General features: G+C 42.3%; 1 protein-coding gene across 6 annotated transcripts in view; it reads right to left on the reverse strand.

The window, feature by feature from the left end:
* SUSD1 (sushi domain containing 1) overlaps nt 1–20,787 on the reverse strand; it is a 221,949-nt gene that overhangs the window by 86,433 nt on the left and 114,729 nt on the right. For all 6 annotated transcript variants that reach the window (XM_040417307.1, XM_040417304.1, XM_040417302.1 and 3 more), the window contains exons 20-21: nt 19,804–19,894; nt 18,136–18,382 (exon numbers count right to left, since the gene is read on the reverse strand). In XM_040417307.1, the coding sequence (XP_040273241.1) occupies nt 18,136–18,382; nt 19,804–19,894 (338 nt within the window). The remainder of the gene's footprint in view (nt 1–18,135; nt 18,383–19,803; nt 19,895–20,787) is intronic.

The raw sequence follows: 20,787 nt of genomic DNA on the forward strand, positions 1-20,787 counted from the left end.
CATGACCAGCCACTCTATTCATTTCAGGGGGGCTGCAGGTGGTAGGACCCACACCAATGTAATAGCTATATCCTATTCTGTGGGTAGGGGTAACTTAATCTAACTGAAATGCCCCTTTAAATTACAGCATTGTGGGCACAACATTTATGCCAGAATTTTGTTGCCACATTTTGCCACAATTTAAGCCAACTAATAGGTGGTATAGACTTAGATCTGACAGTCTAGAACACCAAATGTATCATCCAGCATCAGCCACTGTGATACATCTGGCACAACTTTAGGCTGCCTAGTCTACATTTACACTGTCCAAATTTCAGTAAGCATTTATTAATCTGCCCCTTGAGCAAGAATCTGTCTTTCTGATCAATATGGGATTGCAGTTGGATTTTGTCCAATGATCGGATTATGTCTAAAGTTATGTAGGATATGGCAGCAACTGGAAAGAACTGAAAGAAATACAAGAATAGTCTCCAGTGTCTCGATACATCCATTGCTTTATTTGGACTTATCCATATTTGTGCACATATTGATATGCTATTGGAGACAATAATGGCCTGTTATATTATTATTATTATACAAATGTACAGTATGTGGAGCTGGCATTTAGGTGGCAAACTGGGCAAAAGCCCAGGCCTTGTCCACAAAGGGGACCAGAGGGGGAATGGGAACTAAAAGTGGCCCTGGAAAAGAAGCTAAAAGTGGCCCCATGTTGCTGGTGGGTCCAAACTGACAGAAGATGGGGCAACATAATTAGGCAGGGCCAAGATATATAGGCCGGGACAACAAAAGTAGGCAAGGCAAGCAATACCATGGTGCGGGGCAACATACTTCCCCAGCTGAACCAAATACCACAGTGCAGTGCAAAATACTACCACCTGCTCCACAATATTCAACTCTATTACTGTCCTGAGGATGTCGATACAGTTGAATACAGGAGGGCACCTGCTGCTGATGGCCAAACGTGTAAGAAAAAATCAGTTCATTATGAACCCGGCTGCCGGCCATGAGGAGAGCTTGGGTGGCCTTCTTAGGCATCAGCCCACTGGGAAATTTCCCTCTAGGGTCTATAGCCAATCCACCCCTGAAGGAGACCCACGAGCCACATATCTTAAAAAATGCCCCCTTTTCTCCTTTAACCCCTTCCTGACATGTGACGTAATAGTACATAACATGTTGAGTCTTTAACACAACTTCCAGGTGTGCTCCAGCTCCACCCGGCAAGGATCTAGGGAGCAAGATGCAGTGTGCGCCAGATAAGTAACAAGAGGCTGCTGCACATTAGTTCCTATGGAGCCCTGCCATACGCCTTTACATAACTTTGGAACTTGTCTTTTTTGAAAGCTCCTTTGGAAAATGAAAGGTAGAATCTGATTGGTTGCTATAGGCAACTAAGCCAGTTCTACTTCACACCAGTTTGATAAATGACTCCAAATATTCGGTTGTCAGGCACAAACACAGCAATGCAAAGCAGTACATATTCTTCTATAGGTTATAGTTCAACAGTCATTATACCAAGGTGCCCATTTAAGTTAATAATTTACAAAAAATACCCCCTCTTAGTGCCCCCAGTTGAGCTAATGTCCCCATAGTGCCCCCATAATGTGTGCCAGTATAAAATACCCTATATAGTGCCCCCAGTAAATACCCATAGTGCTCCTCTCCCCTCTTCCCCATAGTGCCCCCTATAATGTGCCAGTATAAGATGCCCCTATATAGTTCCCCCAGTAAATGCCCCCATAGTGCTTCTGCCCATCCCCATAGTGTCCCCTATAATGTGTGCCAGTATAACATGCCCCTATATTGTGCCCCCAGTAGATGTCCCCATAGTGCTCCCCTTTGCCCCTTCCCCATAGTACCCCCCATAATTGTCAGTATAAAAGGCCCCTATATAGTGCCCCTAGGAGATGCCTTCATAGTGTCTCCCATAATGTGCCAGTATGAAATACCCCTTATTAGTGCCCCATTAGATGCCCCCATAGTTCTTCTGTCCTCTCCTTTCCTATAGTGACCCCCATTATGTGCCCCCACAATAGTGCACCCAACAGCATTGTACTAAATAAAAATAAAAACAAAAAGGCTAGGTTCACACCTGAGCGTTTTACAGCGCATTCCTACGCGCTGTAAAACGCTCAACAGGCAAAAACCAATGTTTCCCTATGGGCATGGTTCTCACCTGAGCGTTTTACAGCGCGTACGAACGCACTGTAAAACGCCCTACGCCCCAAGAAGTACAGGAGCTTCTTTGGGGCGTATTGTCGCGCGTTCCCGCCGATAGACTTCAGCGGGAACGCGCCTAAATGGGCGTTTGCTTGTTTCCACCCATTAAAAACGCCCCATACAAACGCCCGATAAAAAAGCCTGTAAAAAGCGCTTATCGAATACGCTCAGGTGTGAACCCAGCCTTATACTTACCACCATGCTTCTGGCAGCGATGCGATGCAGAACTTTTTTGGCCTGTGTCCAGCACTGTACGCTGCCCAGCTCAGGCGGCGCGATGATGATGACGTCATTGTGCCATCTGCGTCGGCCTCTGATAGGCTTCAGGCCTAGTGCCAGTCTGTCAGAGGAACGTGGAAGGGAGACACAGCTCCTGTGCCATGCCACTGCAGTCAACAGTATCGCTATCGTGAGGACAGCGATTAGGATGAATGTAAACAGATGAGCGCTTCCACAATGGAAACACTAATTTCCCACGGACCTGCTGCCGCCGCCGCCCCCCGCTTATCTCAGACTGCTTCTGGGGGGGTGCTCCAGATCCATTGGACACCCCTGTAGGTGCACCCCTGGTTAGACTTGAACCGGACAGCTGCTAACCCCTGAACCACCATGCATTTTGCTCAGGAACAGTATAGAGGTGATATTCAATCATTATTTGCAAGTAATATTTGGTTCTTGCATAGTGGTAATTTCTGAAAAATAAATATGATAAATTATTTTTTTACTGTGTTTGGGGCATATACCCTAACAATGCCCCTGGAAGCGCGAGAGATCTCTTCACAACTCCTTTTGAACTGACTGATGAGTGTGTTGTTGGTACAATAATCCAGTATTTGGGGTCCTAATATTAATTTTGCCCAGGGCCACCCTTTGTCTAAAATCATACTTGCACTGTGGAATATGTTGGCACTCTATAAGTAATAGGAAAAAATAATTACAGCAAGAAGGTAGTGAATCTTCTTACAAACAATCATTTGAGCAAACAGTTTTATCAGCAAAAGTCAATAGCTGATACATGTCCTGTTGAATGAGACTGCTCATTTTATATTAAGGACCATAATATGCTAATCAAAGACAAACACATTGATGCATCTATATCTTGTGTGGCCTTTCATATAAAATCACAGAGTGCAGTGACCTTGGTTATCTTAAAGGAAATTGTGTCACAAAAAAATGTACAGTATATGCCACTTAAAACTAGATAGCAACACATATTCTTTTTTCTAATCTGATTTTATTTTCTGATTACAATTTTTATACATTTTTTCCTAATCCTGAACATGATTATGAGGTCCATAGACACAATGATCAGGAGGGGACCTCAGTGACTTCTATGGGAGAGTTTTCTAGGCATGCTTTGTGACCTGTGCAGAGGACATTATAAGAAGAAAGAATTGATAAGCTCTGACAATCACCTATTGTGAATGGTGGATCCTGTCTTATCTGTCATTCTAATCCTGCCTGCAATGATATCACCTCTACGTATAGATAAGCAGGTAACTGCAGTAAAGTGATCTGTACAGACCAAGAAGTGGTGCTTATTTTTTGGCTTAGTGGCCAGCGCGAAAACTACAGGATTCTATGTTTTTTGTTTAAATTAGTAACATAGTAACATAGTTTATAAGACTGAAAAAAGACATCTGTCCATCCAGTTCAGCCTGTTATCCTTCAAATTGATCCAGAGAAAGGCAAAAAAAAAACATGAGGTAGAAGCCAAATTCCTCACTTTAGGGGAAAACATTCCTTCCCGACTCCAATCAGGCAATCAGAATAACTTCCTGGATCAACGACCCCTCTCTAGTAGCTATAGCCTGTAATATTATTACACTCCAGAAATACATCCAGGCCCCTTTTGAATTCTTTTAGTGGATTCACCATCACCACCTCCTCAGGCAGAGAGTTCCATAGTCTCACTGCTCTTACTGTAAAGAATGACTATGACTGGCAAGGTGACATAATGTTGAGTTAGCAGCAGCATAAGGAGGCCACAGACTGGCAAGGTGACATAGTGTGGAGGTGGCAGCAGCAGCAGCATGAGGAGGCCATAGACTGGCAACGTGAAAGTGTTGAGTTAGCAGCAGCATGAAGGGGCCACAGACTGGCAAGGTGACATAGTGTGGAGGTGGCAGCAGCAGCATGAGGAGGCCACAGACTGGCAAGGTGACATAGTGTGGAGGTGGCAGCAGCATGAGGAGACCACAGAGTGGCACAACTACAGAGTGTGGAGGTGGCAGCAGCAGCATGAGGAGGCTACAGACTGGCAAGGTGACATAGTGTGGAGATGGCTTTGGAACATATAACTGCACAGCTGAACGGCAAATAATACTTTTTTTTGCCACTAATGCATGCCAAAAATCGCTTTAGAACATATAACTGCACCACTGAACGGCAAATAATCCTTTTTTTTTTGCCACTAATACACGCCAAAAAGGGCTGTAATTTTGTCACTTCTCCACACAACGGCTAATAAGCCCTTTTTTGCCACTAATACACGCCAATAAAGGCTTTAGAACATATAACTGCAACGCACAAGGGCTAATAAGACATAGAAATATTTCCTAGTAATACACCCTGTTAATGGCTGTATCACACAGCACTTTCACCCATATAAAAAGAACGGTTTGCTGAAATTACAGAGGTATCATCTATTGCAAACCTGAAAGCAGCAGTATAATGGCAATTTGGAGCCCCAGTCAGAGCAGCAAGGTGTAATAGGATTGTTTCTATTACCCAGGCTGTACTCTCCAGAACCCTGTTCTGCTTCAATACTATGGAATAATTCCTATCCTTTCCATACACTTCTAATGCTCTTTCCCTGAACTTCTATTCAGCAAAATAAAAGTTTTAAAGTCTTTTCTACCACTGTCCCTAGCGCCTGCTGACGTCTCTCCCTGCACTAAGTACACTGGAAAATGGCTGAATCCAAGATGGCTGAGGCTATTTATAGGGCTGTGACATCACAGTGCTGGCTGGCTGCTGATTGGCTGCATGCATGGCATTGTGGGTTATCCCTCGTTCCAGGAGTTCTTAGCTCCATGTTCTAACATGTGCAGCAGCCATTTTAGGAAAAAATTTGATGAAATTCGGATTTGGTCCGAATTGAATTTTTCTGGCAACTTCGATTCGCTCATCTTTAATATCTACCCACAGTGACTCCCCATGTTCATGTCCCTCACTTATATCTTCCCGGAGTGTGGGCTTTAGGCAGGACTTTACATAAAGGCAAACCCCTCCCCCCTCTCCGGTTTTGGTGATCCTTTCTAAACAGACTGTAACCCTGTGCGTTAACCACCCAGTCATAGCTATCATCCAGCCATGTCTCAGTTATTCCCACTATGTCATAATCCTCCTCACACATCACTAATTCCAGTTCCCCACTCTTATTAGTCAGGCTTCTGGCATTGGTATACATACATTTGAGAGGTTTATGTATATTTTTTACCCTACAACTTTCCTTCTGAACTGTTCTAGTCCCTCCTTCCATTTCTCCCCTAGTCCCATTACCTTGCCCCCGGTCTCTATGTGCACTATCTTCCCATCCTATAACGTAATTACCCTCCCCCCAGTCCCTAGTTTAAACACTTCTCCAACCTTCTAGCCATCTTCTCCCCCAAAACAGCTGCCCCTTCCCCATTGAGGTGCAGCCCATCCCTATGATAGAGCCTGTAGCCGACAGAGAAGTCGGCCCAGTTCTCCAGGAACCCAAACCCCTCCTTCATACACCAGTTCTTGAGCCACTTGTTAACCTCCCTAATCTCCTGCTGCCTTTCTTGTGTGGCTCGTGGTATAGGCAGTATTTCGGAAAACACTACCTTTGAGATCCTTTCGCTAAGCTTGTGACCTAAATCCCTAAAATCAGTTTTGTGGACGCTCCACCTACCTCCAACTTTGTCATTGGTTCCAATATAGACCATGACCGCTGGATCTTCTCCAGCCCCTCCCAGTAATCTGTCAACCGATGTGTCGAACTCGAGCACCAGGAAAACAACACACCATTCGGCGATCCCGGTTTTTGTGACAGATCACCCTATCTGTACCCCTAATAATTGAGTCTCTCACTACCAGTAACTGTCTGGCCTGCCCTGCTCTCCTGGTCCCCTGTTTACTGAAGCTGACATTCCCCTGACTGGCAGAGGAAGTGTCTGGCTGCAGCAGTGCTCTCCCTGAAATTATTCCATATTGGCATGGAAAATTAAAATTAACATAATCAAAAATTCTTTAAAAGCATGTTAAACATAAAAATGTGATTTAACCCTTTAAGGACCCTCAGATTTCCTTTTTTGCGTTTTCGTTTTTCACTCCCCACCTTTCTAATGGCACCATTTACGGTTGCATACCATGTAGTAGGAAGCGGAAAAAAAATTCCAAATTGGGTAGAATTGGAAAAAAATGCAATTCTGATAAAGGTTTTTATTATTATTATTTTTTTACACTGTACACTATGCGTGCGGTAAAATTGACCTGTTATCTTCATTCTCCAGATCAATTAATACTGATTTTTTTTTTTAAACCTTTGAGGAAAAAAAAATTATAACCATACACTGCGTGCAGAATTATTAAGCAAATGAGTATTTTGACCACATCATCCTCTTTATGCATGTTGTCTTACTCCAAGCTGTATAGGCTCGAAAGCCTACTACCAATTAAGCATATTAGGTGATGTGCATCTCTGTAATGAGAAGGGGTGTGGTCTAATGACATCAACACCCTATATTAGGTGTGCATAATTATTAGGCAACTTCCTTTCCTTTGGCAAAATGGGTCAAAAGAAGGACTTGACAGGCTCAGAAAAGTCAAAAATAGTGAAATATCTTGCAGAGGGATGCAGCACTCTTAAAATTGCAAAGCTTCTGAAGCGTGATCATCGAACAATCAAGCGTTTCATTCAAAATAGTCAACAGGGTCGCAAGAAGCGTGTGGAAAAACCAAGGCGCAAAATAACTGCCCATGAACTGAGAAAAGTCAAGCGTGCAGCTGCCAAGATGCCACTTGCCACCAGTTTGGCCATATTTCAGAGCTGCAACATCACTGGAATGCCCAAAAGCACAAGGTGTGCAATACTCAGAGACATGGCCAAGGTAAGAAAGGCTGAAAGACGACCACCACTGAACAAGACACACAAGCTGAAACGTCAAGACTGGGCCAAGAAATATCTCAAGACTGATTTTTCTAAGGTTTTATGGACTGATGAAATGAGAGTGAGTCTTGACGGGCCAGATGGATGGGCCCGTGGCTGGATTGGTAAAGGGCAGAGAGCTCCAGTCCGACTCAGACGCCAGCAAGGTGGAGGTGGAGTACTGGTTTGGGCTGGTATCATCAAAGATGAGCTTGTGGGGCCTTTTCGGGTTGAGGATGGAGTCAAGCTCAACTCCCAGTCCTACTGCCAGTTTCCTGAAAGACACCTTCTTCAAGCAGTGGTACAGGAAGAAGTCTGCATCCTTCAAGAAAAACATGATTTTCATGCAGGACAATGCTCCATCACACGCGTCCAAGTACTTCACAGCGTGGCTGGCAAGAAAGGGTATAAAATAAGAAAATCTAATGACATGGCCTCCTTGTTCACCTGATCTGAACCCCATTGAGAACCTGTGGTCCATCATCAAATGTGAGATTTACAAGGAGGGAAAACAGTACACCTCTCTGAACAGTGTCTGGGAGGCTGTGGTTGCTGCTGCACGCAATGTTGATGGTGGACAGATCAAAACACTGACAGAATCCATGGATGGCAGGCTTTTGAGTGTCCTTGCAAAGAAAGGTGGCTATATTGGTCACTGATTTGTTTTTGTTTTGTTTTTGAATGTCAGAAATGTATATTTGTGAATGTTGAGATGTTATATTGGTTTCACTGGTAAAAATAAATAATTGAAATGGGTATATATTTGTTTTTTGTTAAGTTGCCTAATAATTATGCACAGTAATAGTCACCTGCACACACAGATATCCCCCTAAAATAGCTAAAACTAAAAACAAACTAAAAACTACTTCCAAAAATATTCAGCTTTGATATTAATGAGTTTTTTGGGTTCATTGAGAACATGGTTGTTGTTCAATAATAAAATTAATCCTCAAAAATACAACTTGCCTAATAATTCTGCACTCCCTGTATTCTGACCCCTATAACTTTTTTTGCAGTTATGTGTACTGGGCTGTGTGATGGCTCATTTTTTGCGGGATGATCTGTACTTTTCAGTGATACCAATTTGAAGTGTGTGCGAGTTTTTGATCACTTATTATAAAAAAATTATTGGTTAGTTGAAGTGACAAAAAATGGCTGCTTTTTTTTTATTCCGTTGCGCTATTTGCTATTAATATTGTTATATTTTAATTGTATGGGCATTTTCACACACGGCGATACCCATGATGTTTGTTTTTTTTGTTAAGTTTTTTATTGGTTAAGTATTTTTATTTTTATATTAAGGAAAGAGGGGTGATTTGAACTTTTAGATTTTTTTTTTTATATATTTGTAAAAAATAGACTTTTTTAAAGTCACCTTGGTTGACAATAAGATTGCCCATTGTGTTCATTGATATATAGCCATCATTGAACACTTAATGTGCAATATAACAATACAATGCTGCCACCTAGTGGCCTGTATTGGTATATTCCTTAAATAGACTCCGAAGCCTGCTTGAGGCTTCGGGTTATTTCAGCAATGTAACAGGTTCTCCGATCTCAGCCGGGGGAACGCTGTTACCGGAGCAGAAGCACGCGGCTTCCGCTTCCGGACTGCTCACATTTGACCACAGCATCTGAAGGGGAAAATGTATGTGAACAGCCTTATGGCCGATCACATACATGTGCTGCGGGGCTCGGCTATTTAAAATGGCAGAAACCCGGTGGCTATGGTGCCCGCTGCACGTGCGAGCAGGTGCCATGTTTACATGTATGGCGGAGGTCCTCAAGGGGTTAAACAATACATCATTTTTTGATGACACATTACCTTTAAGTTCAGGGTTGGTGCAAGGATTTTTGCTAACACAAGCAAAGCTACATTTTGGCAACCACCCCCTTCCCCCACCACCACCAGAACTCGGTGGGGGGGATGTAAAAAGGAGGGGGTGATGTAACATGGAGGGGGTGATGTGACATGGAGGGGGAGAAAAGTGACATGCAGGGGGAGAAATGTGACATGGGGTGGAATGAGAAATGTGACAAGGAGGGCATGATGTGACATGGAGGGGGGAGAAATGTGACATGGAGGGGGAGAAATGTAACATGAAGGGGGAGAAATGTGACATGGAGGGGGAGAAATGTGACATAGGGGGGTGATGTGACATGGAGGGGGAGAAATGTGACATAGGGGGAGAAATGTGACATGGGGGGATGATGTGCCATGGGAGGGGAAGAAATGTAACACAAAAGGGGTGATGTAAAAAGGAGGGGGTGATGTGACATGGAGGGGGAGAAATGTGACATGCAGGGGGTGAAATGTGACATTGAGGGGGAGAAATGTGACACTGAGGGGGTGAAATGGGACATGGAGGGGGAGAAATGTGAAATGGGGGAAGAAATGTGACATGTCACATTTCTCCCCCTCCATGTCACATTTATCCCCCTCAATGTCACATTTCTCCCCCTCCATGTCACATTTCTCCCCCTCAATGTCACATTTCTCCCCCTCCATGTCACATCACCCCCTCCTTTTTACATCACCCCTTTTGTGTCACATTTCTTCCCCTCCCATGGCACATCATCCCCCCACGTCACATTTCTCCCCCTCCATGTCACATCACCCCCCTATGTCACATTTCTCCCCCTCCATAACACATTTCACCCCCTCAGTGTCACATTTCTCCCCCTCAATGTCACATTTCTCCCCCTCAATGTCATATTTCTCCCCCTCCCTGTCACATTTCACCCCCTCCATGTCACATTTCACCCCCCCCATGTCACATCATCCCCCATGTCACATCATCCCCCATGTCACATCATCCCCCATGTCACATCACCCCCCCATGTCACATTTCTCCCCCTCCTTGGCACATTTCCCCCCTCCCATGTCACCCCCCCTCCCCCCATTAATGTTGTCTAAAAAAACATTATTCTCACCTGGCCCTGGTCCCGTCTGCAGCAGTTCCTCTTCTCCTCTTTGTGGTCCTGGTATCTTCTCTCTGGGCTCCCGACAAGTTTGAGGACCTTTCCCACTCAGCCAATCAGTGGTCGCAGCTGTGTCACGTGTTAGGCCAGTGATTGGCTCAGTGGAAAATCACTGGCCAGACACGTGACACAGCTGCGGCCACTGATTGGCTGAGTGGGAAAGGTCCTCAAACTTGTCGGGAGCCCAGAGAGTAGATACCAGGACCACACATAGGAGAAAAGCTGCGGGTAGGCGGCGGCGCACAAGTGATTTTTTTTTTTTAAAAGTTTTATTTTGCCGCCCCCCTCCCCATTGGCTCAGCATCTCTGTGCCCTAAGGCAGCATCTTGTTGTGCCTTATTATAGCCTGGGCCTGTTTAAGTTACTCCTGCAGACAGGATAACTATCACAGATAGCTCCTGACTCCTATGTTCGATGCAAAATGTGTAACAAGACCCCCACCTACCATGTCCGTTTATAACACTTTTGTCTTCTCTTGTTACCAGTGTCGGACTGAGTTCCCTAGGACCCACTAGTAAAATGTATTTTAGGGGCCCACTGTAAGGATACATTGAAATATTACCTGCTCACACAGCAGCAAGATGCTACCAGATGATTGAATACGGGGGTCCCTGCAGCAACTTTGAAAAGGTAGGTCCTGGGGAGAAGAGGACACTGACAGCTTTCCTCTATACCTAGAAGTCATCTCAGCTCTGATCGTGTCTATAATAATAAACTGGGGTTTCTTTAATAATCTATCAAGTTTTTTATATGAACATAGGTTGGTTGAGGTGCTGTACATTGAATATATATGTATGTAATGCAGTAAGTCTACTGTGTTATGAGCCACTTGTGTCGAGGGAGGGAGAATAGGGTCCCACAGTTCTCAGGGGCCCACAAGGGGGTTTAATCTGTAACCCTGTGGGCCAGTCCGAACCTGCTTGTTACTAAGCTCGCTGCAGGTTATCTCAAGCACCAAGCACTTTAATTGACAGGATCATATGTGATGAAGTTTTCACTGCCTGGCCCTGTCAATCAAAGTGAAGAGGGCACAGCAGTTGCAGAAAAAACAGAGCCTCTAGGAGAAATGGCAACACCCACGTTGCTCCTAGAGGCTTATTTGCATATATTAAAACATAATTTTTCTCAGCAATGTGCGCACATGTGAACCTGGGACCAACACAGATGTCTTCAGCTGCAAAGCATATGCAACTGGTCAGCCGGGTCCAGGTATAAATCTGCTGACAGATGCCCTTTAATGTCCTTAAACAAGAAAAGCCAAATGGTGATTAATAGCTAATGGGAAGTAGAGGCCAAATCAAACTGGACCAAAAAGTGTTGTATTCTTCCCAATTCCACAAGTCAGTCTGTGAATTTTTTTCGCTCCTAGACATTCTACCATCAACTGTGAGTGGTATTATTACAAAGTGGAAACATTTAGGAACCACAGCAACTCAGACACGACGTGGCAGACTATATAAAGTCACAGAGCAGGGTCACATAAATCTCACCAATGCTCTGTTAAGCTCTAAACCTCCTTTGGCATTGGCAACAACACAAAAATAGTACGCTGTACGTTTAATGGCATGGGTTTCCATCAGGGGTCGGCTTTTTAGTTGGGTCCAAATTGATGGAAGGCAAGGCCAGCAGTACTATATTGTGGCACATTATACCACCCCAACAGAGCCAAATACCACAGTCCATCATAAAATACTGCCAGCAGCACAAAATACATCTCCAAAACACTTCCACTGGCCGACCGGGAAGAGGGCCCAGGCGGCGCCTTATACATCAGCCCATCAGGAAATTTATCTGTAAGGTCTATGGCCAATCTGCCCCTTGTTTCCATGGCCGAACAGCTGCATGCAAGCCTTACATCACCAAGCATAATGCCAATGTCACGGATGAAGTTAGCAGATAGCTGGAACATATAAATAAACGAGCGACTGGCTTGATCCCAAACTAAGGAGCTTATAGGTGAGCCCTATAAAACACTAAGAGCTCTCCCTGACTGCTATGCACATGCAAGGGTCTGTATGGTAGACGATTGCATGCCCGCGTACCTAATACTGTGTGACACCTGAAAACCCTATAATAGTGAGGGGACATGACCACCGGCTCCCTGCACTTAATACGGACGGAGTCAGGGTCACCTAGAATCAAGCCAGCAAGGAAACACAATAAAGTAAATGACTTATCTGAACAAACAGCAGAAGCAGCCTCCAGCAGTGAACACCTCATCCAGGAAGTAGTATAAACCGCAAAGTGAGGCAGTATGGGAGGGATTATAAAGGAAGACGATTAGTCGAAATAAGTGACACCTGGCAGAAGGAAAGGAGATGGAGAAAGTGAAACCAAAACAAAGAACATCATACAAGAGGTAGAGAAGAACGTCTGCCAGATCTTCTCACAGAACTGGCGGTGACAGCCAAGTATCGGATAGAGTGGTGTAAAGCATGCTGCCAATGGATGCTGGAGCAGTGGAAATGTGTCCTGTGGAGGAACAAATCACACTTTGTCAGTCTGATGGATAAGTTTGGGTTTGGCAAATGCAAAACGTTACTTGCCTGACTGCATTGTGTGAACTGTAAACTTTGGTGGAGGATGGATAATGCTATGTTGTTTAGTTCTAATAAAGATACATTTTGATTGGTACCTATCACATTGAACATGGTATCTGGACTGCATCCTTAAGTTATAGAGCAGGAAGAGTTGAGCAGACTGATATATAGTTTCATGGAAAAATATTTAGTAAAATCTGTAACTTATACATTTAAATTCCTGCTCATTTTGGGCTTTGAAGTCAAGGAGGAGACAGCTCTTTATGTACGGACAGTAAAAGAGGGAAGGTTGTCAGTCACTCATAGGACTGCCTCCTTGACTTCAAAGCCCAGAATAGGCAGGAATTTAAATGAATAAATTACACATTTTACTGAATCTCTGAATCTTCCCTTAGGCTGGGAAAGGAGAGTTTTTACAGCCTGACTGAAAATAGTGAAGGACCAGCCCCTTATACAGCCTTGAGAACTACATATACTCAATACTCAAGACATGTGTACAGTGCCTGTGTAAACCATCTATCGAATTGCTTCAATGAAGTACAGTGGACTTGTTACACTAAACCCAGCCTCATCTTTGACTAATACTTCTGGGAACCCTGCCTTGCACATCAAAACCTAACACTACCAAACTACCATTAGACAGAAAAATTCCCAAAGCCTGGAAGTGCCCAGCCCAGGGAACTACATAGCGAGGACTGCCACTGTGACTACAACTACTCCCATCCTCTCCACCTCCCCTACAGCTCGCTGCATATATTGTGGGCATAAATCAGAAGCAGATGCAAGCAAGACCTTTCTTTCCACTGTATATGGATGCTCATTTTTTGCAACTTGGATTTAAAGGGAACCTGTCATGTGGATATTTGATTATAATCTAACTAATTATATACAATCATTAACTACTAAAAAGTACCTTAGATGTATTCACTTACTGGTGTGACAGATGGTTACCTCATAATATACACACAAAGATGGCACATGCCGCATGCTAATGAGCTGATTTGATTCCAGCGTGATGTCATTGAGTCCAGCGTATATTTAATTCAGCGCTATAGCCACTCCCCTGCCCACCTGCTGCTGATTCATATGGAAAATAACTGTCAATCAGCAGCAGGTAGGCGGGGAGAGTCAGGAGCTCATAAATATTCAGGACTCTTTGCCCTTCTGAATAGATGCAAACTGTATTTTGTTACCCTGTATTTATACATGTCTTATGACATTAAAGTTGAATCAAATAAAAAATCAAATACAGCACAAAAGGCATTGGATATAGCTATGAAAGACAGTCCTAAACTAGAATACAGTGGTAAGCTGAGGGGGAAGTATTGATAATTTTATTCTAATAAGGCCAGGGTGTCTCAAGCCGCAGAGGCAAGGCAGCAGTGGCTTATTTCTGCTACCAAGGAACATAGTGAGTACAATGGTGCTATAATTTTGTGAATAATGCGCCTGTCACCACATAAACAACTAAAGCCTAATTCGGCCAATAACCTCACTTGTCCCAGATGATAAAACTTAACTTTTAATAAAGTGTTTAAGAAATACTTAAATAACTATGAGCTAAAGAGGATTAAAACTATCTGATGCCTAGTCTGTAGTGAGCTTGATGTGCTATAGTTGCTATGACCAATGGGGGTGCACTCCCCAGGTCACACACTTGCTACCTATATAGCACTCAGTGCTTAAACATCCTGTGTATGTTAGTATAATTCAGCCACTATTCACTTGTGGAACTGTACTGACGCTAGACTGCACTTTTCACTTGGAACAGACAGGTTTCAGAAGCTAAAAAACACTAAACTCTGTTCCCCTAAGTGTTTTTTAGCTTGCAATGAAAAGTGGTTCAGGAAGGACAAAAAATTATTACTATTGTGTTTCTAACAGTTTAAAAAATATTACTTTAGGTACACTTTAAGTCAGGCATGCTCAACCTGCGGCCCTCCAGCTGTTGCAAAACTACAACTCCCATCATGCCCTGCTGTTGAATGTCCGAACATGCTGGGAGTTGTAGTTTTGCAACAGCTGGAGGGCAGCAGGTTGAGCATGCCTGCTTTAAATCTATCTAAGTAGCTATTGTCTCGATAAACTCTCCCTAAGACTAAACTAGTCGTATTCTGCATTTAAAGATTTCTTTTTTCTCTCTCTGTCCGAGCGCTGGATAACCCCAGAAAAGACAAGCATGTCCAGGGTAGGATTTTATATACTATAGTGTCATTGTCAGTATAGTCCCTCCATTCGGATTCACTAGAATCCACATTTTTGGTGGAAAATTCATAATGAATTTAATATGTTTAGACTTGACTCTCTAATCTCTATTTACACCTTTTAAAAAAAAAAGTAAAATGGTTTTTTTTTACAAAAAAGAATATGTTGTGCCACTATATTCTGACTCCCTAAAATTTTTTGAGACACGCGTCTAAAGGTTCATTTTAATTTGGAGCATATTTTGGTGAAGATGTATGTTTTTTATTTTTTTATTAAGTTTTGGTGGCAATGTAATAACCAAAAACAGAAATTCTGACATTGGGATTTTTTTTTATTGTTATTGACATATTAATATTTTGGACAACGATTATGCTTATCTTTTTTATTATTTTTTTCTTTTTTTTAAGACAAATGGGAAAGCAGAGGTTCTGAACTTTTCATATTTGTCTTTTTTTTTCTTATTATTAACAACTTTTTTCTTAGTTCTCTTGAGACTTGAATATGCAATTGTTTTATCTCTTGTATTATAGCGATTTTGCCAGCATTCTATAATACCCTGTAACTGGATTTTAAACTTTATAGTGAATGTATATTGGAGAAGCACACCATAGGTTGCTGCGGTGCGACCAGAAAAAGGTTCTTCAACCCTGTCAGAATACTAGATAAGTTCCGTGCACATGCAAGTTTTTCTCAATGATCATCTATTTCATTCTTTAAACAATATTTGTACATGATTTTACATTATCTCAGCAATAAATAATAATTTCACTTGTTTCTCAGATGGAGGTGGATTTGAAACTTATCAGGCCCCTGGCTAGCATAGCAACCAGTTGGCACTCCTCAACTGCATTGGGTGCTGTTAAGAGGAGAACAGAGGGAGCCCCCTCCCTTTGTCTAACCTTTCAGATGCTACAGTCCCTATTGTCTGTGGCATCTGGGGTGTTCCATGACCAGGTATCCTGGCTCCTTGGTATGAGTGTCACTGCTGTGTATAGAGCAGGCATAGCCCATGATCTCACTCCATGCATTCAGTTAAGCCCAAGTGTGTGAGAGGTTGAAGAAGAGGATACAAAGTAGTGTTCTATTCCCTTAAAATATTAAAACAATAGCAAAAAATACTTATTAATATCATACATCTAATAGCAAAAATACTCATTAATATTATATATCTAATTGGCTGGGACATTAGTATACTACATGCTGCATAAAGTGTAGGTAAACTTTAAATCAACTTTATTAAAACCTATTCTAAATGTTCTAAAATGAAATTTTATACAGTATACTTTCATTTTCTTTGTGAAATAGGCACCAGACGTTCAGGTGCCTTTAGCGCTTTGGAACCTGTACACTCATACCGTTGACATGTCAGCAGAACGGAGTGAGCAGGCGCAGGCAAGAGTTCACATAGCATGTCACTGCTCCTGCCTTGTACAGCACTTGTACAGGCTGAAGCAGATATGTGTGCTCCAGCCTGTACCACACTAAATGCAGCCCCAGTGGAATCCGTACATCATTACATAGAAACATAGAAACATATACGACACACGAATGTGTCGGCAGATAAGAACCATTTGGCCCATCTAGTCTGCCCAATATACTGAATACTATGAATAGCCCTTGGCCCTTGTTATATAAAGGATGGCCTTGTGCCTATCCCATGCATGCTGAAACTCCTTCACTGTATTTGCAGCTACCACTTCTGCAGGAAGGCTATTCCATGCATCCACTACTCTCTCAGTAAAGTAATACTTCCTGATATTACTTTTAAACCTTTGCCCCTCTAATTTAAAACTATGTCCTCTTGTAGCAGTTTTTCTTCTTTTAAATATTCTCTCCTCTTTTACCTTGTTGATTCCCTTTATGTATTTAAAAGTTTCTATCATATCCCCTCTGTCTCGTCTTTCTTCCAAGCTATACATGTTAAGGTCCGTTAATCTTTCCTGGTAAGTTTTATCCTGCAATCCATGTACCAGTTTAGTAGCTCTTCTCTGAACTCTCTCCAAAGTATCAATATCCTTCTGGAGATATGGTCTGTAGAGCGGCATGAACACCTCCCTCTTTCTACTGGTAATGCCTCTCCCTATACACCCCAGCATTCTGCTAGCATCTCCTGCTGCTCTATGACATTGTCTGCCTACCTTTAAGTCTTCTGAAATAATGACCCCTAAATCCCTTTCCTCAGATACTGAGGTTAGGACTGTATCACTGATTTTATATTCTGCTCTTGGGCTTTTATGCCCCAGGTGCATTATCTTGCACTTATCAACATTAAATTTTAGTTGCCAGATTTTTGACCATTTCTCTAGTTTTCCTAAATCCTTCCATTTGGTGTATCCCTCCAGGAACATCAACCCTGTTACAAATCTTTGTCTCATCAGCAAAAAGATTACACATGTCAGTAGTGTACGGATTCCGAATTTTCCATTTGAGTACTTTTGGCACATTTTAATTTTTTTAAGCTTTAGTAAAGTTTTACTCATTGAAATATTTTATTCTGTAGAAATGACATTTTAGTTCACCTTAATTTTTCAAATACTGCCAAAAAGGGATCCAAGTTATTCATTTCCAATAAGACATATTTTATCCTCTTGTAATAGCTACAGTATAAGGCTACATGCACACGAATGTTGATTGTTTCCGTGTCCGTTCCGTTTTTTTTGCGGATAGGATGTGCACCCATTTATTTCAATGGGTCCGCTAAAAATGCCCCAGAAAAAAAATAGAACATGTCTTATTCTTGTCCGTTTTAGTCATTGTTACAATGGATCCGCAAAAAAAACGGATGGCATACGGATGTCATCCATTTTTTTTATGTGGATCCGCAATTTGTGGACCGCAAAACACACATGGTTGTGTGCATGTAGCCTAAAGCAAACATTTTCTACCAATTTAGGTCCTGAAAAGGCCACATTCTAGTGTAAAAAATAGCTTTTCTGGGCATGAGACAAACCTAGCTGTTGCTTTGCAAAGAGAAAATACCTAACTTGCATATTCCACAACGTGCCATTATAAAAAGTGGCAAAAATCATTATCTATTACATAATTGGACGTAATGAGATTTTACATTAGACTTACCTTTGTTATAGTTCGTAATATTATGCAGTAATCTTTTCCTCTCTCTAGAGGAGCATTATAGAATTCTCCATAATATTGTCTGTCTCCAATGGAGAATTCCAGATGGTCGGGATCATCTTTAGGGAAAAACTCAGCCGTGACATATCCATGTGTCTTTGATGTATTATTAAAGTATGGGACAGCCTGCAAAGACTCACAGGTAAAGGAGCACCGGCGGACCAATGGGACCACAAACACCTGGTAGGAACTGAAATTGGTAAAGTCATAAAAATGAATGGCTACTCATTGTACGCCCTACCAGCAAGTAGATATTACTATATGTATCCAGTATTAATGTAATTATACCATCATAGAATGTTACAGAGAACAATTTCAATTATTAAATATTATGTGTGGTTATTGTGGGGGGAGGTCTCGAAATGCACTTAGTTGCATAGAGCATGTAGCAATAAATACTCAATGTCATATTGCATATTATTTAAACCAGTGTTGCTCAGCCTCAGTCCCCAAGTGTCCCGTATAAATAAGGTTTGCATGCAGAAGAAAGAAATGCAACAAAACTACAAAAACTTGAATTTACATATAACTTTACGAAGTGCCCATGTAAATGAATGGGATATCATGTACTGTAATACATTGTCACATCAACTCATCGAGAACATTGTGGCTAATAGATGTCTTCCCTGACTATTATATCCCCACTTTAGTGATTGTCCAGCTGGTACAACCCCTTTTAGGATATCTTATAGACGGAATACCTGTACATTCTTCAAAAAATCCTCTATACATTAGATGCTGTGGAATTAAAAGTAAACATTTTGTCGAACATGCAGAAGGCATGTTATGGTGGAGGAGCTGAGCAGATTGACATGAAATTATTGGGAGTGTGTCACCTAGAAATTCGCTGAGAAACTAAGCACATTGCTTTGTAGGGCTAGCTCAGCTGATTGTAGTGATACCTTTTAGGAGAAATAGTACCTTTAATCTATATGCAAATAAGCAGTTAAATGCCCTAGTGGGCAGGTCCAAGCCACTCTATGCACCTTCCTCCTGCTTCTTCTACTCTCTCTCCTTCTTGATAGACAAGGCCGGGTGAGATGATTATGCAGGAACTCGGCCATGTCAATCAAGAAGGAGAGGAAATGGCTGCCCGGCTAGACAGTTGGGCTCCCACCAATCATTAGAACAAGGACTCCTTACCCAGCAGGGCCCCCTGAAATGAATGGAGGAGCACTGCTATTCCATTCATCTCCATGGAACTGCCAGAAATAGCTGAGGATACCAGTGGATAGGGGATAACTTGTTACATCAGAAATACTCCGACCCTTTAAGCTGTCACTGACTTGCACCTTCAAAAATGCTATAGCTGTTAGTGCTTTATTTATCATGGTAGTGTAATTGTCAGATATATGGATTCGAGCCTCATCAGTCTGCTTGACTACATACTATCTTCCTAAGCGAGTATGGCATTCCTCACTCTGGCATTCACAAAAAAAATAAAAATTCTTCTTGCTGAAATTTCTCATTTAGAAACCAACCCATAAAAAAATCTGTCACATGGCAATTTTAAGACAATACTGCTACTGTGAGCCTCATGCCCTTGGCATCTACAGTGTGGTTGTGCAAGCAATAAATTAATGTGGTTTCTAAAGTTGAAAGGACACTTACCTAATTGGTCCATTTCTATCACTTCTCTGAAAATTAATTTTTGGCAGCTGACTGTGAGCTGGCACGATTTTCAGTTTAGGAAGTAGGACATCTGAAAATGTATAACAGAATATACCAGGGTTTATTCAAGAAAACAAGACCAAGGAAGAAGCAAGTTGCTCCAAGTTCATAGAAAAGTGAAATTTACGATACAACTTTAATACACACTGAATGTCTCATGTCTGCATAACTGTGTGTAGATGCCCTCTAAACTCTGCAGTAGCTTATTGGCAACACTTTATGATAATGGGGGGCTTCCAAGTAGTCCCAGCGAGTGGTGGAAGTTGCAAGGTTATAAAAGCTTCTATTTACAGTATTCATTGTAAGGGAATTCATTATTTAACTTCTCTTTCTATTTACAGCCTTTAAAATTCTGTCTGATTAAAGACTGCCATGAGGAGTAGTTATGGTCTCTGGATGACATGTCACAGTTTCCACTGTGTTAGCCTTGGGAACCCATCTTTAGATGGCTAGGTGCTCCGGGTCCATCACTGAGCTCCTTCTCCACCGTTTCTGGTTCCTGCCGGACTAGAAGTAGATGTGCTATCTACATGCAGGTCACCACTGCCAGCCAATCGATGACCGTGCCTGCGCATGTCACATCTGATACCTTTGATTGGCCAGCAGCTGTGAAATGCATGTAGGTGGCAATTCACATTTCCAGTTCAGCAGGACCGGATGCAGTGGAGAGGGTGCTGGGCACTGGACCCAGAGCACCCGTGACTGATGAGTCTTTTTTTTGCACCCTGCTGGGCCATCTAACCATGGGTTAGTGTTCTTAAAGAACCCCTTCAAGAGTAGAAACTGCAAAATGCAACACACTGCTGAAACTGTGAAACCAAGCCTTTTTTAAATGTTCTTGCTGTGTGCATTTTTCCGGTTTTGCTATTGTTTCAAAAGATTATGCAGTTAGTTTGTATTGATGTACAGCGCCATCTAGGGTAC

The sequence above is a fragment of the Bufo bufo genome, chromosome 2, assembly GCF_905171765.1.
Source record: "Bufo bufo chromosome 2, aBufBuf1.1, whole genome shotgun sequence".
NCBI lineage: Eukaryota > Metazoa > Chordata > Amphibia > Anura > Bufonidae > Bufo > Bufo bufo.